The 18,232-nt window shown below is 42.3% G+C and overlaps 3 protein-coding genes across 5 annotated transcripts; 1 reads left to right on the forward strand and 2 right to left on the reverse strand.

Annotated features, from left to right (window-relative positions):
* Positions 1–225: 225 nt before the first annotated feature.
* Positions 226–2,545, reverse strand: LOC121298187 (cytochrome c oxidase subunit 6C-1-like). The gene is made up of 4 exons (XM_041225124.1): positions 2,441–2,545; positions 1,521–1,644; positions 1,026–1,165; positions 226–372 (listed from the first exon to the last, which is right to left on the reverse strand). Exons 2-3 carry the CDS (start codon positions 1,632–1,634, stop codon positions 1,040–1,042), a joined length of 240 nt encoding a protein of 79 aa, XP_041081058.1. The 5' UTR covers positions 1,635–1,644; positions 2,441–2,545; the 3' UTR covers positions 226–372; positions 1,026–1,039.
* A 618-nt stretch (positions 2,546–3,163) lies between these two features.
* On the forward strand, positions 3,164–7,609 carry LOC121297861 (mitochondrial import receptor subunit TOM34-like). Its single transcript, XM_041224415.1, has 9 exons — positions 3,164–3,463; positions 3,564–3,724; positions 4,103–4,110; positions 4,505–4,592; positions 5,156–5,308; positions 5,844–6,016; positions 6,371–6,518; positions 7,001–7,127; positions 7,508–7,609. The coding sequence occupies exons 2-9, from the start codon at positions 3,585–3,587 to the stop codon at positions 7,607–7,609; spliced, it is 939 nt and encodes a 312-aa protein (XP_041080349.1). The 5' UTR covers positions 3,164–3,463; positions 3,564–3,584.
* Positions 7,610–8,779: 1,170 nt separating this feature from the next.
* On the reverse strand, positions 8,780–18,201 carry LOC121297960 (embryonic polyadenylate-binding protein-like). 3 transcript variants are annotated; one of them, XM_041224608.1, is made up of 16 exons: positions 17,929–18,201; positions 16,271–16,473; positions 15,662–15,855; positions 14,943–15,058; positions 13,481–13,620; positions 13,310–13,404; positions 13,017–13,154; positions 12,828–12,923; positions 12,296–12,559; positions 11,814–11,901; positions 11,310–11,435; positions 10,947–11,089; positions 10,498–10,591; positions 9,885–10,015; positions 9,408–9,482; positions 8,780–9,041 (listed from the first exon to the last, which is right to left on the reverse strand). In XM_041224608.1, exons 2-15 carry the CDS (start codon positions 16,461–16,463, stop codon positions 9,420–9,422), a joined length of 1,881 nt encoding a protein of 626 aa, XP_041080542.1. In that variant the 5' UTR covers positions 16,464–16,473; positions 17,929–18,201; the 3' UTR covers positions 8,780–9,041; positions 9,408–9,419. The 3 variants fall into 3 exon arrangements, with proteins under 3 accessions (XP_041080542.1, XP_041080539.1, XP_041080541.1); XM_041224605.1 differs by lacking the exons at positions 16,271–16,473; positions 17,929–18,201 and having other exon boundaries at positions 11,310–11,432; positions 15,662–15,947; XM_041224607.1 differs by lacking the exons at positions 11,310–11,435; positions 16,271–16,473; positions 17,929–18,201 and having other exon boundaries at positions 15,662–15,948.
* Positions 18,202–18,232: the final 31 nt, after the last annotated feature.

An 18,232-nucleotide genomic window follows, 5' to 3' on the forward strand; every position in this document is an offset into this window, starting at 1 on the left:
ATGACTTTGCCATGTGTCAACATCTCATTGTTACACATGTAGGCAGTTCTGAAGTGTTATTCTATCTGCTTTGTCAATGCTTGCTATGTTAAAGGCTTGATGAAAGGAGTAAGATTAGCTTGCATTGGTTTTACTGCATGAAACAAACACTTGACAAAACTACTATGAAGCTAATTTCTGTACCTTTCCAAGTAAATCACATGAAATGAAACCCACACACAACACTCAGTGAGGAAACAGTTTATTACATTTGATCAGCGCACACCTGAGATACCCCGACACGGTCAAGTAATGTCTGCTTCACATGGACTTTCTATTGTACTTTAAGGTGCTGGAAATTTAAACCAGGAATCAACAACAAAGGGGCTCCACCTGAAATACAAAAAAGAAATGAAACTGAATGTTAAACCCATGCGTACACACCAGACCAGGAGGCAAGCTTTGACAGCCCAGCTTATCCACTGTGTGATACATTGGGTGTTAAAACATCACCCTCGCATTTTCATCTCTGTCTTGACAAACACAAGCCTGGATCTTTCAAGCAACAGAAACCCTGATTAGACGCCATTCATTTACGGTGGCTGGAGCACATCGGGATGGTACTCGTAATGACCGATAACACCGTGTAACAATTTTTTTTTTTTTTTTGTTCCTGGGTAGTAAGTGTTATTTCCTAATTGCTTATGCCTCAAAAGTATAGAAAATGGCTATTATTCCCCACAAACTTTGCTTTTGTGACCAGGACAGTGATATTTCAAAATATCACTATTTCCAATGGGAAAACGAGCAAATGTGTGTCTTTTCGTTCACATAAAGTCAGAAAAAAACAACATATGAATCCAAATTAACATGTATTTATACTAAAGTAATACAAAAATGATACAGAATAATCGTAAATCTCGAAAAACTACTCACTTCTAAATCTTTTGTAGTCATTTTTGTATTACTTTAGTATAAATACATGTTAATTTGGATTCATATGTTGCTTTTTAATAATATTAATAATAATAATAATAATCACTTACTTTGACACGGTTCTTTACTGGCCTTTGGGCCGCACACTCTGAAACACACCAGCCTCCCTCATTGCTTCAAACTCTTTCATGGCATCGTAGTTCTTGTAGAACTCTGCGTACGCCCGTTTCCTGGGTTCTGTTACTGCAAACTGAAAAACAGAAATAACAGTTCACCAGGACACCACGGTAGAACACGCGAGTTTAATCAAATCTACACTGGGAAGAAAAGAATATGACCAGTTTGTTCAAGGTTTATAATCCCTGAACTACCTGAGTTTATGACAGAAGTGATCAGATCAGATTTAGGTGCTAGGGGTGAAGCTACATATGTTTAATAATGCTCCTATTTAGAGGCTGTGATGTGTGTGGTCATTTACCCAATACCTAACCCAAATACAAATATTTCACAGGGACCCATCACCCCCCCCCCCAGTCCCAATATGTGCATCCTTGAGTAAACAAGGATACATGTGTTATGCCAGTATGAAAACGGGGCTACCACACCTTAAATCCTGCTGCTGCAGCCAAAGACAGCGTGAAAGCAATAGCCAGGTGGAATCGTAGACGTTTACCGAGCAGACCGCGCATTGCGGGTTTAGCCAGTGCTCCTGCAGACATTGCGGCTTATCTAGGAAACAAAACCGCACACACTTTATTCATACGCACACACGGCCCTTCCCAATGCAGCTGCTGCATCACACACAACCTCCCTGTGTGCTATGTGTTCAACATGCACGTCTCTTCCATTGGAAATCAGTTTGAGAGTGTTAGTGCATTGTGGACCAGGTATGTGACCTTGATCCAGCCTGCTGTCCAAACTCACAATGTACGTGTTTCTGTGAAAAGTCAAGTGAATGCATTGTAGACACACAACAACTCCAGTTATTAATATTGACCATCTGTAAATACTGCCTTCCTGTTTAGCACACGGCAACAGAGACCCCGTTCAGAGCTATCTAATCGTTTAATCAGGCTTCACAAGCAGGCGTTTTGAAAGACAGTACGGTGAAGTAACAGACAGTATTATAATAGTGCTTACATTAAGAAGTCAGCCCTTCGCTCTTAACCACAACGACAAAAGATGCCCTTTCCCTGACCCTGACCCTGACCCTGACCCCGACACACCACAGGAAAGGCTATTTCAGTGATCGCGGTCTAACAGTCCATGTTGAATCGCAGGTAACATTTCTATTAGCAGTCAGTAAGAATCGAGCGAGTGTGATTTTCAATTATTGTTCACGAATTCTCTCCTTTGAGCTGGCCTTCACAATGACACGCAGATTACACTGGCCGTCCCTCTAGAAACACGCTCCAGAGGAACCGATATTTACAATGCTTTTAATTCTGTACCAAAGACAGCACTACTTCTAACAAATACGCAATTAGTTACACATTTGACAGTAAAAGGACGCGTTTCGACTCACCGTTTCAAACACACGACCTTCCCTGCAGCTCACTCTGAGAGACTGGGACTACCGTCAGCGCAGAGGACCAAACCACTGAAGAAAACGAGTAAAACGCGCACTGCAAAATCCTTTCAATTCTGTATGGCGGCCAGAAAGGGACAATGCAGTACTCTGCAATATTCATAACGGAAAACACGGGCTAATTGTGCCTTCACCAACAGCCGTGCTAAATTTCATTATATTCATTTTTTTTTTTTTAAATTCTGTTTCTATATTATTTTTCAACATATTATATGAGCCATAAATAGTACTGCAATACATTATGTAATGCTAAGAATCTCACACAGTGCCCGACGCTCTGAACCTGTGCAGGGATGGGAGTAATGAATCTCATCCAGCAAAGCAAGCACCATATGTTACTTTTCCACATGGACACTTCCTAGCATAATACCATTAGAAAATAAAGTTATCAGTATTGGAAATAAGAAAAAGAGATGCAACACAGTCTTGCAGACACAAAGGAATTGTAATTTACTGTAACTCAACCGAATGGCCACTCGTTTTAACGTTTACTCCCCCATTTTTGGTATCAGCAATTCTGTTTCTGTGTTAAATGGGCTTGCTATATCTATGCACCTTTAATTCCAGAAATTTCCCCCAAAAAATGCGCTCACACAGAGACTCTTAAAATAAGCAGCGTGCAGTTCAGAGAAGAGCCACTGGAAGGGGGGGGGTGTTTAAAATAGAAACAGAAGCGAGCGAGTTCCGCAAACTGAGAAGCGAAAGGGAATTATAAAACCTTTAAAAAGAAAGAAGACAGCCCCATGCCTCATGAGCTTGAGGGTATGCCAGTGAAACAAGAAACAATCAACTGTGAAAAACACAGAACACGAAAATACCTTGCAATAAACTTTCACAGCCAAAAATGTTGCACCCTAGTATTGAGAACACACTAATACAGCGGCGATAGAAAACCGGTGAACAGTCGGTGATATTTGATAGTGGAGAGTACAGTATCATTTCCATAAAGACGATGCACGGGTAAGCTTTGGTCTATTCGCATTGCTTTTTAATTTGATTGTGCGCGTGTGTTTTTCATTTATTCAAATAAAGATTAAAATTGCACTTTTTTTAAATTAAGCACCGTACAACAACTGAGAATATGTCAGCGAAGCATCGCTCCCAGCCGGCTGCAGTGCCCGAGCTAAAACAATCCGGGAACGAGTGCTTTAAAAACGGCCAGTACGGAGAGGCTGCCTCGTTTTACTCACAGGCCGTCACCCTTCTGCAGAAATCAGGTTAGTCTGTCTGTTTTCTACAGACTGTAGTCTAAATTCTTGTTGTGTTGTAATTTAACATGTCACCAGTCTCCATAACTGCGTGGCACACGGCTTGGTATTTGCTGAATGAGTCCCCGAGGTGTATCTTTCTAGATATAATAATAATAATAATAATAATAATAATAATAATAATAATAATAATAGTAAATAGCAGCACGCTTCATATAAAAACAAAGAATGTGCCAAGTCATTCAAAATGAATAATAGATGTAGTCCCTCGTATGGCTTTTTAATTCCTCTATCTACTGTTAAAATATCCCAGTTGCTCCTGCTTGTCAATTAGTATTATTTTATAACTGCTGCTTCTTTGTGAGTGGCGGTGTTCGTGTTTTTTATGTAGTAAACGCAGTTATAGGCTGCAGTGTAAAGAAGCATATTTAACTGAAGTGAGTGCTGTTACTTTTCATAATGCCTCTAATTGAATGAATATAAACACAGCACCTTGTCAACATGTTTGACCCGCCTGGTGCTTCTTCTTGGATTCACTTCACTCACAGGATGAGTAACATCTGCTGTGCAGGTTAGCTACAGCACACATTACTGCAGGGTGCCCTTACCCCAGAGCTGCTCCTGTCTTCAGTGTGTGGACTGTGTGCAATGCAGCTGGCTGGCTGTGCATGCTCTCTCCCTCCTCACACTCCACAGGGGTACCTCAAGGATCAACCTGCGGCCCCTTTTCTATACCTGCCCTCGTGTCTGTGAGGTTAGTTGTTTTTGTTAAATTGTTTCCAGGCAAGAACAGCCCGGAGGAGCTGTGTCCTACTTTCAAACCGAGCAGTGTGCTTCCTGAAGGAGGGTAAATGTACTGACTGTGTGAAGGATTGCACTGCGTGAGTATACATGCATACACACACACACATACATGCATATATACATACACACATACACGCATGCAGAATCCAGGGGTCCGTGCTGCTCAGAGTAGAGGGGTTTCCACTAGTCCTGCTCAATGAGTCTGACCACATGCAGCACAGAACAGGGTTCCTGGGTATGGGTCTGTGTGCAAAACAGGGCTTTCAAACTCCCACAGCTCCACCTACTGTTACCATGTGTGAAGGTGAGTCCCCTCCCCATATGTTAAAGATGCTACAGATCAAAGCAGTCTATACTGTTGCTTCTCAATACCTGTTCACTCCCTGTGCTGCTGGTTATTGCAGCCTGATCATTGGACAGTCATTGAAAGGTGGCACAGCTGCACAGTGATTTAAGGATGGTCTGGTTTCTATGTATTTAATTCTTTGTTAGTGGTGGAATATCTTTGCAAACATAGACACGCAAGCTGGAAAACCAGCACAAGTCTGGCAAGGCTACACCTGTGTTACTGTTAGTCAGAAACTCTCCTAATATGTTCAACCCTTCACCTCTTTTTTTTTTTTTTATCTTTCTGCCGCAGCTCTTTGGAATTGGTTCCCTTCAGAGTAAAGCCATTACTGAGACGTGCAGCTGCTTACGAAGCACTGGAGAGATACAGGCTAGCTTATGCTGACTACAAGACTGTCTTGCAGTTAGACTGTACAATAAAAGCTGCTCACGATGGCACAAACAGGCAAGTGCAGTACAGATGGGAGCAGGCTCTTTGAAAGGGCTTGTGTCGATCATGCACCCACACTTTGAGACGGTGTCCAGTGCATTCTGTTTTTTACACTCGCATTCGAAATAGGCTGGAGCTTAATTAGCCACCCCACCCCACCCCCCGACGTGAACTGCATGTGAAAGTACACCGAGCAGGAATCGGTGAGACTGCATTCCAATTGAAGTCCCAGGGTCGAGAGTATCGATTCCTGCCAAGCCAGTGAGGTTGGTAATCCTGTTAATTCAGTCATGCAATCTAAAAATACGTGGCAAAAAACACGTGCATCAGATGTCGCATTTTCTAAGCAGATGCATGGAAAGAAGTAAGTGGACACAGTAAGAAAACATGCACTAACAATTACTGGAGCTACCTCTTGGTTTGGAATACACGGTTTACTTACAACAACTGTATGCTTATTTATAAAGCACAATTGTTTTCCTAGCTTCCACCTTTTGTAAGTAGTATGATTTTAATGGTACATTTAACGGTATGTTTGAATGCTCTTCAGAATGACACAGGCTTTAACGGAACAAGACGGTCCAAGCTGGCGAGAGAAACTTCCCCCGATCCCTACGATATCGCTATCGGATCACGAGAGATTGGCTGAAGCTGATGCAAAAGCACAAGGTGATCGATTCTCTACAGCTCCGCAAAATGGCACCAAAGCGATAGCAGACAGAGGTAAGAGAAGGCAACGAATGATTCATTTAAAGAATAGTGGGTACCAGCGCTGCCTTTGTTTCAATGCTTCACACCTCGCTGCCCCAGCCTGGGGGAGGCTTTCTGGAAACCGACTGGGAAAAAAAAACAAAACAGCAAGAGAGAATCACAGATGAAATACGCAATATAATACTTCAGTGTTCATGGTACAAAGTAGCCCTTTCAATCCATTCAACACTGAAGACATTGAGAAAACGCTTTTAGTATTTCAAAATGTTAACCTTGGAGGAAAGATAACGTCATTCACAACTGCAGTTACTTAGTGGTTGAAAGAGTCAAAGGGTATTTACCTGACTGTAATGTTACTGTTCTCAGTTCCCAGTGCTGAAGCCATGAAGCGTGCTCATGCACTGAAGGAGGAAGGAAATGCGCTTGTGAAGAAAGGGGAGCACAAAGTGGCTGTGGAAAAATACACTGAAAGCATCGAACTGAACCCCAAAGAGGTCACGACCTACACAAAGAGGTAAGGCTCTTTACAAAGCAAAGCTAGCAAACCATGCTTCAGCTGAACCCCAAAGAGGTCACGACCTAACAAACAGGTAAGGCTCTTTACAAAGCAAAGCTAGCAAACCATGCTTCAGCTGAACCCCAAAGAGGTCACGACCTACACAGAGGTAAGGCTCTTTACAAAGCAAAGCTAGCAAACCATGCTTCAGCTGAACCCCAAAGAGGTCACGACCTAACAAACAGGTAAGGCTCTTTACAAAGCAATGCTAGCAAACCATGCTTCAGCTGAACCCCAAAGAGGTCACGACCTAACAAACAGGTAAGGCTCTTTACAAAGCAATGCTAGCAAACCATGCTTCAGGTTGTGTGTCTCCTGCACAGTCTCACTGCACTTGCTGGACATTTTTCAAACACAAACTCCATCAAGTTTTTGTTTTATGGTCAAAATGAAAAAAAAAAAAAAAACAAACTCCAATTTCCTTTTCTCTTTTATTGTAGAGCTCTTTGTCACTTGTCATTAAAAAAGTACCAAGAAGCAACAAAAGACAGCGGAGAAGCCCTGAAGCTGGATCCTGGTAATGTCAAGGCATTGTACCGGAGAGCTCAGGCACACAAGGAACTCAAAGTAAGGAGCTTCATTGTGTTTTTCAGCTTTCCAGGTTTGATTAGTCTTGCAAAAATGAAACCTATTGCTCTAGATACCCTCTGGATAGGATCTCCACAGTGGTCAAATACTTGATCGCACAAGCATGTGCAGTCGCACCTGTTCAGCACATTGAAGCCCTCATTGCAAGATACCAAACTGAAGGGAACACATTGCCAGCTGGTTTCACTGCTCTAATCCTGTCCTACCTAAAGTATCATTAACGGACAATATCAGTGTTCGAGATTGTGACGGGCTGCCGGGATTGATTTTGTCTTTTTCTCCGATTGTGCTTTATACGGTTTGAAGAGCCCTGTTGAGATGCAAGCTTGAGTGTTTTTTCTTTTAGTTGCTTTCTGCAGGATTACAAAGCTTGCGTCGCAGATCTGAATGCTTTGCTGAAGACCGAGCCCAAGAACGTCACTACCCTGAAGTTAGTCCACGATGTGCGAAGGATCCAGTAGTAGTGTTGCTGTGCAAGTGCCTGGGTACATGCAACATACACAGCGCTGGGTTCTTGTTTAGCGGCAGTGTAATTAAATTTAGAGCATTTGGTTGCAGGGCTGTCATCCCGTACTTCAATGCATAGTGCAATCTTGTATGAATCAACAATGTGGTTGAGCTGTATATTACTTTGAAGAGCCTTTGCAATTGTTCCCCATTTCTGTCTTTCCAGTTACTGCTACTGTGTGCTTGCATGTTTGGTAAGGTTACATTTAAGTGCACACAAAAAAAACAACTTTGTTTTGTATCCATGGCAACAGCACTTTCAAATTCTTTCCTACTGCATTTATACAAAGTGTGGATACAGTGTTTCAGGTTTGTGTTCAAAGGGCCTGGCTAAATCTGTGGTCTAATGGTTTGTATCTCTTCTATGAGGATTATAAAAACACAGAGGTGAACAATACCGCGACATTCTCCAAATTTAGTAGCGTCGATGAGTAGGATAGCCAACCATTCTGTTGGACAAAAAAAAAAAAAAAAAAAAAAAAACTCTAGCTAACAATCATCCCAGCATTTGCTTAAAGTATGTTGGACAGAACGAGTTTGGTATCAGTCTGACTCTTAATGTCCCAAACACACATGCCAAGATATATTGGGATGTTCTGTTGCTATGGGGACACTCTTCCTCAAAATATTTGTAACTAGATCTATCTACATGTTTAAAATTCACAGATTCTTACCAAGTACTCTAATTTTAGCATCCAAAAAGCTGTAGTGCACTATTCCTATACTCAGGTAGAACTATGGATGTGTGTTTACTTTTCAAAGTTGTGCTCTCTGTATACAATAAACTACTGTTGAAACTGAAGGGTGGAGCCCAGTGTCTCTGAAGTGCACACACCTGGGTGCTGTCCTGAATCCTCACCCCCCAGCAGAACTTGACACGTGCTAATGTCTACTAGGGCCTAGGATGGTGGAGTTAGATCTCCAATCTCCAGCATTTGAAGCAGATTATTGCTTTCCTTAACTCTGCATACACTGGCAGCCTCAGTCAGCTTTCACAGAATAGAGCGTGCCAGGCAAGTGTTTTACCAGTGATTTTGTGAAACTGGAAATAGGGACACAGCCCATTTAAAAAGTACATGACACCACCCAAGTTTTTTTATTTTTTTATTTTTTTTTAATGCACACAACAAAACAAAAACCAGAACAAAGTGTTCTGCCAACTCACATTTTTCTGCAGGAACAAAACCAGTTTGCACAAACTTAACACACCTGCTCTTGTAAACAGCATTTTCGTTTTGAGAATCATTTGCCTTTCAAACGATCCAGGTTGTTAACTAAACACACTGCTTGCAAGACTAGTTCAATTTTGTAGGTTTTTATTTTTACTATTTTTTTTTTGGTGCTTTTTTCTTCAGTGAAGCATCTTTTTCCAAAGGTAGCAAATTCCTGCAGTAAAATAAAACAAATCACACATCTGAAATACTTTTATTCTATGTAGTGCATATACTCTTATTTGGTTCTTTGTTGTGCTGGGAGAATACATGCATCTTCTACTACTTTCTCAAACTACTTTACCAACCAGCATGAAAGTTATCCAGCTGCGACCATGAAACAAGGCATATAAAAGCACAGTGCTTTGGCGCACACTTGCTCAGCTGTTTGCACCCATGCACTGCAATATAGCAAACTCATTTAAACACTGGCTCAGCCTCATGATGCATTCTAGCAAGCAAAACTAATCCTTTCTTCCCACCACTTTTCAATGCATTATGCAATTGTCTTTGTTCTACAACTTGAGCGCATTATCTTTACCTGGACTGCACACTATTTCTTCGGGGAAATGTCTTTAGCCTGGTGTGCCTGGAGTACAGCCACTGCCTCCTCCACCTCAATAGAAAACATACAAAGCTATAGCCAATCACACACACCAGCTTTTAAAATTAGAGCTGCAACACAGACAACCGCTTGTACAGGAAGAAAAAACAGAACAGCAACAGAGTATGGACAAACCAACCACTGTTCTTATCAGAAACAAGAAAAATGAACATCTTCACATTGCAGTTAACTAAGATAGCACAGTATGTATGTCATTGCATTCTCAATGTTGAGACTCGTGTTAAAAGGTCATGTGGCCTCTGTTTGTCAATCAGTAAAAAAACAGGAGGTTAAAAACCATGAGGTTAAAAACAAAAGCAAGTGTGCAGAGACTAGCCATTTCAATCTCTTCCAGGATCAGTGTGTGCAGAGACTAGCCATTTCAATCTCTTCCAGGATCAGTGTGTGCTTTACCTTGGTGTGAAGAGACTCCGGAGACTCTAGCATGTGCAGCAGCTCCGAGTTATCTATCTCCAGCAGCATCCCTGTGATTTTGCCAGCCAGGGCCGGGTGCATTGCATGGATCAGAGGGTAGAGCCGCTCCCCTGAAACGAGGCAAACTGAATCACAACACTGCCACCCAGTCCCTGAATCACAACACTGCCACCACCTCCCCAGTCCCTGGGCCTCTTCTAAAAACTGCATAGCAGTTTACAAAAAAGAAACCGTCAATTGGGTAAGTCTGTCTTGGAGCCAGACTACGTGAAGCCGCCATTTAAAACTATTACAAGTCTTAGGATAACTTGTATTCCACTGAACAGCCTCTACAATAGAAGAGTTAGTGAGCACTCCTTTTCAGCAATCATGGACTATCAAAATGCCAACTTGCCAACTAAGTGATGCAAGCAGAGGACCTTGCCGACACCTCTGCTTGGTATCATTGTCAGCTGCTCTGAAGCAGGATCAGGCAATAAAGGAAACAAGTAATCTGCATCTGACCAGTAAGAGATGGATGCACCGTTTCTGACTGAATCAGCTTCACGTAAATTGAAGTTCAAAGTCACAAGGTTAAATCCCATAGGCATACCCAGCATCTGCTTCTGCTCCTGCAGGGGTGCAGAGGCCAGCATGGACGCAGTGAGGGGCTCCTGTCCTCGCATGTGAACAGCTGACTCCATTACCTGCAACAAAGGGAATGCGACAGAGCTTCACTCGAGAGTAGAACTCCAGTTCAACACAGAGTGTACAAGTTGCCAGCGTTTGGTGTTTCTGTGCCATCTGAAACCTCTCCCATCTTTCCTGGTAAGATGTGCTTTCCTTTTCATCTGGGGCAAGTTTGTGTCTCACATTCGAGACAGGACCAAATGGGTCAATTTCCAATTAACCAGCAAGTTTTATATATAATATATATATATATATATATATATATATATATATATATATATATAAAAAATAGAGAGCGAGAGAGAAACACACACCCCAAGACAAATATTACTTGATACAAAATGACTTGACACTATGGCAAACTGAAGTTACCTGCTGCACAGCAAGCGGCTGAGTCATTGTAAAGACTGGCTGAACATTCCTGACTCCAGTGGAATACTTGTACTGGTTCATACCTCGGACCACTGGGGCAGGCATTGCAGTGCGACCGCCGGCTGTCTGGGTACCTATATTAGCTTACAGACATGGAGACAGTGACACACATGCAACAAACGCATGAGCACAAACACGCCCGCACCTCTACCCATCTGGTGTGCATCAAGCCGAAATGGTGACCTCACAAAGAACCTGAGCAAGCACTGGATGAAAAAGGTTAGTAAAGCAGGTACCCCTTTCCCCTTTGCACGGGACCCAAGGATGCTGCATGCGCGTGTGTGTGCGTGTGAGCTGCCTTACCCATTCTCTGCATGTTGCTCATTACACCAGGCTCCTGGGTGGATGCCTGCCGCATTGTGCTGATTGGGGTGGAAGGGCGCCTGGGAACTGCAGACCTTAAGAACGGAGGAGCTGTTTGATAAGCTGCTGTTTAGATGGAGAAGACAAGTCAGTCCAAGAAGCGTCACTACACCTGCCGAGCGAACTTAATCAGCCCAGGCCAAGTGGCATAGCCAGTTTAGCAATTCATTGCACAGCACACACACAAGCCTCCCAGCAGTGTTGCAGTGCAGATTCAAACAGGGATTGTTTCATTGCATTTTTAATCTCTTGCACAAGGAAGTTGAAAAGGGAATATTGATTTTTGTTTTTTCTGATTTGGCAAAAAAAAAAAACGACATCTACTTGTGAACGTTAACTCTGGACCAAGGAGTGCCAAGCTGAATTGTTGCCATCGATAAGGACGTGAGAAACTTAAAGCAACTTAGTTTAGTTAATTTACTATTAAAAAAGAGACTCTCTCACCTTGAGGTCTGGGAGGCTGCGAGGTCCAGCGAGGAGCAGGTCTGAGAGGAGTTACTGTATTCGGAGCGTAGAAAGTCCTGTTCTGAGGCTGTGGAAACATGAAAAGGGTTCTTCAATCACACAAATCAATTTAAGGCAAAAGTAGAATTAGAAACATTTCTGCAAAAGCTTTATTAAATTTTACACATAAAGCTTCACACATAGTCTTAATGCTGCTTTGTGTACTGTAGGATGTACTTGCAAACCAGGTCGTAATCTACAGTACAGTGGGTTCTCTTCGGAAATGAGAATCACCGTAAGATGTTAATGTAAACTTACTGAAAACACAACAGGACCAGCCGCTGTCTGAGCTCTCTTTAGCTATGAACCCAGATTGGAGTACATTACGTCTCTTATGAACTACGAGTGCAATCCATTTAAAAGCTGGCTGCAGAGCACTCTGTGGCACAGCAGCACCCTCTCCACACTCCATTTCCAGTTACCTGAGGAACAGCAGACATGAAGTATCCTGAAGACTGGTAGGACCCCACGACCGGCCCGGGCATTGCTCGGACGCTGGCCAGTCTCTGCATGTACTGGTTGGTCAGGATGGCTTTCCGTTCCTCCTTTCGCTGGGCCAGGGCCACGTAGAGCGGCTTCGCGCTGATGATGCGTCCGTTCATTTCCGTGACGGCCTTTGTCGCCTCCTCAGGAGAGGAAAAGCAGACGAATCCAAACCCTTTACTGTGCCCTACGTCTGTCATCACCTGGAAATGATGAAAGCAATATGAGAGACACACACATATCCCTCTGCTTTGAATAGGAGTATGTGTAATGCAACGTGCAATGTCTTCACCCCACCCCCCCCTACCATAATGAACAAATTGAAAAATTCTCCTTGTTACCGACGTTGCTTCCGATAAATTTGAAAGCCTTTGGACGAAGGTATTCATTTCACATGTATAAAATGTACATCAATATGCATCTGTGCTTGAGTATTTAACACTTAAAACAATCAATACAGAATACCTTTACCTTTGCACTCGTGATAGTACCGTAGGGAGCAAACTCTTTCCTCAGTCTTTCGTCATCGATTCCATCATCAAGATTCTTCACGTAGAGGTTAACACCCTGGGAAAGGGAGCGAGGGTGAATCCCATGCATTCAGAAAGCTGTCAGGGGGTTTGAAACGTGGATCTCTGTGGTGCACTCGCTCCTCCATACCTGGTATCGATGAATCCTCTCCTGCTTGATCTGATCAAACTTACGCTTCAGCTCACCCTGTCGCTCCAGCCTCTTCTGAGCTCGGCCCACATAAATAATCCGCCCATTCAGTTCCTTTCCATTCATCCCCTCCACAGCCTTAAACAGAGTAGCAGGGGTATGAACCACAGACTGTGTGCAGGCAAGCATGACAGACAATGCACTACAACTGGACCTATGAGTAACGGTCTCTCATGCCTGGTTACAGACCCCGACTAACACAAACCACAACTACCCATTTCACAGCTGCTTACCTTCTGTGCTTCCTCATGATTCTCATAATTAACAAACCCAAAGCCCCTGGAACGACCCATCTCATCCACCATCACCCTCACACTCAAGGTCCTTCCTAGAAACAGAACACAGTAAGGATACACGCGACGGGAGGCAGTGGTTACGCATTTGAAACAAAAGCCCTCTCTCACCGTATTCAGAAAACACTTCCCTCAGCTTCTCATCGTTCACATCCTCCCCAAAGTTCTTGATATACACGTTGGTGAATTCCATGGCTTTCGCACCAAACTCTGCTTCCCGCTCCCTTCGGGATTTAAAGTGGCCCACGAAACTGCAGGAAAATTTTTTTTTTTTTTTTTAAAAAAGCACATCAACGTTGCTGAATAGATTACAACTAGGGATACTGGAAACAATGGGTCAACACATCTATCTTAACACGTACTACTATCGTATTTTGCAAAACATAACCAAATTCCAGTTTTCCATTCCGTTTTATGTGCATCACGGTCCAGATAAGTACCTGCCATTTTTACACATTACAAAAAAAAAAAAAACCACACTACATTAATTGAATGCATAAAAATACGGCTAGCAATTTTGCTGCAGCTTGTCTGCCTCCCCTAAAACGTCCACTAACTACTGCAGAACACACACAGGGTTATACAGGAGTTTAAAGCAACACTACAGTTCAGATGGAAGGATCTTTAATGCCTAGCCCATTACCATCAATACTGTACAGTACTGATCGAGATTATGCGTGACTTCAAGGTAATGTTTTACTCTGTGTTAGAGGGTAAGTTACTCCCAGACCCAAAGCCTTATCTGCAGTGCTGATGCACATATTTTAAAAAAGTGGTAATCCAACCTTACTTTCAATAAAACTTCACTATAGAGAAATTAAATTACAGAAATGAGTATAAACTTCAAAACAGACGTATCTATTTTACTGCATATAATTCATTACCTGCTTACAACCTCATTTTCCACTGACCTAAGTATGGTCATCTCACAATTTTTCCCCATTGAACAGGAAACTTGGTCTACTAGGGCAGACATCAATTCTCTACCTGTCTCTAGGCTGTGCAAAGACAAGATGGTAAGACTTGGAAAAACGATCTACATAAAAACAACTCTGCAGTACAGCAGTGACATCACGGTAAGCCACATTCTTCCCTATTCTTTAAAAGGTGATTTGGAAGGCGGAAAGGCAAGATAGACTAATGCATGCGTGAGCAATCACCAGGTGCTGTTCTCAAAATACCCACGAGACACAGTGCAGCACTCCTATAATCGGCCCTTCAAATGTTTCATAACTTTAATAAGCAAGGAGGGAATCCCTAGATCCTTTCATACAGCTCTACACCTCTCCTTCTTCATTATTCCTCTGCCTGAAGATTCTATTACTGTTACACGCCACTTTGGTCTATAATAACCACATTTTTTCAAAGTCAGTTTCTTGACTCAGATTTATTGCTATTTGTATTATTGTTATTGATATTATGACAAAGTTGATTTAGTTTTACTGCTCCCAAGCATAGGGGCCAGTGATCATTCGAATAGGGAAGACCATAGATTTGAAATCCTTGATTAAGACTGCAGATTTTATAGAAGTCTCCCAACTTGATTAACAACACTGCTTCATCCAATACCTACACTTTACGATCATTGAGCAGCATTCCATTCATAGTTTCAATGGCTCTGTTCGCTGCTTCGTGCGTTTCAAAATGAACAAAACCATACCCTTTGGATCCATTTTCATCACACACTACCTACAAAAACACGAGACACAGGGGAAAGGTCAAATTAAAACAGGCATAGCATATACTGGGGGCGTGTGCGAGTGGCAGTTCTATAAAATTACTGACACAAAGTTCCATTGTTTTTGTAGGATACCCACAATCTTTACCTGGAGAATCATAGAATACAGCTGCATAAAGAATATGAAGCCAGCATCTCAGTGTTTGGTATTTACCATCTGGGAACCAAAAAAAGTCACATGGACAACAAAATGGCAGCCGTAATATATATTATATACACACACTAATATATATATATATATATATATATATATATATATATATATATATATATATATATATATATATATATATATATATATATATATATATATATATATTATACACACACACACACACACACACAGCCAGCCCTTTACCAGCCCAGAGGATCCCAAAACACATCATCCATCTAAAGGGTTCTAATAAAAACCTTGTGAAGAGAACTCAAATCCAGCTCTCCTAACCCTCCTCCTCTACATCACTTCAGCAGCGCTGTTCTGCACTGCACATGCTCTGCAATGTACACCCCAGCGCACGCACACACACGCACCCTTTTCTCTGGAGCTCCCTTACCTTGCAAGACAAGATGTTCCCAAAGGCAGAGAATGTATCATACAAAGCCTTGTTGTCTATGGACTCATCCATATTCTTAATGAAGATATTCCCAACTCCAGACTTCCGCAGACCTGGATCACGCTGCGACCACATTATTCGGATCGGCCTGCCTTTAATGACTTCATAATTCATTGTGTCCAAAGCGCATTCAGCTGGGGGAAGAATACAGACACACAGGATCATTATTATTAAATACAAGGTCTGGGCAATACTGAATATGCATCCTCTTAATGCCCAGAGGTCTGACGCTGAATCTGGCCACAGATTAAAGGTGTCTAAACTAAGCCCCTAGCACCACAGCTCAATTTGGATCTATTGGCAGTTCACGTGTCCAATGCTTGGAATGCCTTTTCTGTATGCAACACAAAGCGATCCCTAAACATTCAGACTTGTTCTGTGTAATCTTCTGAACACCCCCCCCCCCCCCCCCCCCTCCCCCCTCCTCCCACCATATGGTGTTTATATTAATCCCTCCACCCCCAGACACCATGTTAAATATACAGCACCAAGGACATGGAAAAAAGGCAATAAAAACCCCTTCGTATAAAACTAAAGCTTTCAACTCGCCATCCGCTGGCTGCTGGAAGTTGATGTAGGCGTATCCCAGCGATCTTCGGGTAATGATGTCACGACAAACTCTGATCGACATGATTGGTCCAGCTGGAGAGAACTTCTGGTACAGCATGGCTTCTGTGACATCAGCGTGCAGGTCTCCAACGTAGAGAGAGGCGAGGGGGTACCCGGGGCCACTGCTGTTCATGGTTGACGTCCTGTGAAAATGTCAAGCGCCTGGGGCAGTGCTGAATCCACACACACCTGAACTGGAGACTAGTGTTGTAAATGTTTAAGCAGTGAACTAAAACACTGCTAGACAGTACCTTTACCTAAAACTATTTTAGACTATCTGGACTAATTTGATAAACCACTAATTAAATAGTGCGTGTAAAATCCATGTAACATGCATTACAAACATCTTTATATTATCCTTTTGCAATAACACTATCACGTCCACGCGTTCCACTGCAAAATGGTAAGAGTTCAAACAGTTTTAACCAATGAATGCAGAACAGCTGCCTCGGTGCAGGTTTGGTACAGAGACATTATAAAAGCGACTTGCACTCTTCCCTTCTGCTGTGGGGGAAGACAAGCTTAGATAACCGTTTTCAACACTGCCACCTGTGGCGACGGTGCTGAATCACTGGCTTGAGGGAGCTCTGTTCTGCGGGTCAGAAGCAGATGGTGCCCACAGCAATCTGTTAAAATTGAATACGCTGGTGGACCGAAGGCTACATTTGAGTCGGTAGGAGGTGGCGACACTGCTGTGTTGCTTCACCCCCTGCCAAATGTGCCGCTTTTCCACAAAGTGGCACCTCGAATTAACGCTATATTCTCATGTTAAACTCCAAGTGATCCGTAACGCACAGGACTGTCCTTGTTTTATGCAGGGCCTTTTACAACGACATTGCCACCTCATTTAACAGCCAAGCAAACAAGCACATGAACATGACTAACCGTAACGTAACCCCAATACAGCCCCTACACTAGCTGCATTGGTATTTATACATTGCGGTTACAGCCCCTGAACCGAGGACCCTGCTAATGCAAGCGCAGCGGGAAGAAACTGCTGCAAGGACTCAGTCAGCTTCGCGGGATGAAACCGAACAGGCGCCACGTTAAACGCTTCAGCTCGGTTTTTATGTGGGAATCCACACCGGCACACGACAAGCACATTTCAAATAATGCATACATTATTATTTATTGTATACAGAAATGCAAGTTAATTGATGCACTACTTTAAAACAAACAAGCAACGTAATAAGAGAGTGCCTTGTAAGGGATCACACGAAAGGCCCTTTCAAACAAACGATGGCGCCAATCTAGCGAAAATAAGCGTTTATCACCCGTGTAATTACGATAATGTACGCAACACCAGCCCTGTTCTTGTAAATAATAAACTAAAACAAACTAAAAAATTACAGAAATTAAAATTAAATTAACCTGACCAAAAGTTCAAATCAGTCCAGCGATTGTTAATAACCGATAAACGGCTTTGATATATGATGCGGTTTGTATTTACAACAACATTAACACAGCTACCATAAGATTTTTAAAGTTTTTATTGAAGTCGACGCTATAAAATAATTTCAAACTATTCCTTTAAACAAACAATACACGATTTCAATACAAAAAAAAAAAAAAAAAAACAGTCTTCCGAGTTAACTTACCTGCTAATGGCTGAGGTTCACGGAGGGGGAAATAAAACCTTAAACTTCGTGTATGCTTCACTTGAAGAGCTGTTGTTTATTTTTTAATTTTTTTTATATATATATGTATTTTTTTTAAATATTTTTTATTTTACTTAAGCCATTTCCTTTCCACTCCAATCCCGAACAACTATGGTCTACCTCCGTTAATTTATAACCTTCCGCTCATGCCTTCGGTCACTCCCACTCTCCAAATAAACAGTCCCATTAGCCACCGAGTTATCGAGGGATACCTTTTCATTTTAAACGAATGAGGACCGATATA

The sequence above is a fragment of the Polyodon spathula genome, chromosome 23, assembly GCF_017654505.1.
Source record: "Polyodon spathula isolate WHYD16114869_AA chromosome 23, ASM1765450v1, whole genome shotgun sequence".
NCBI lineage: Eukaryota > Metazoa > Chordata > Actinopteri > Acipenseriformes > Polyodontidae > Polyodon > Polyodon spathula.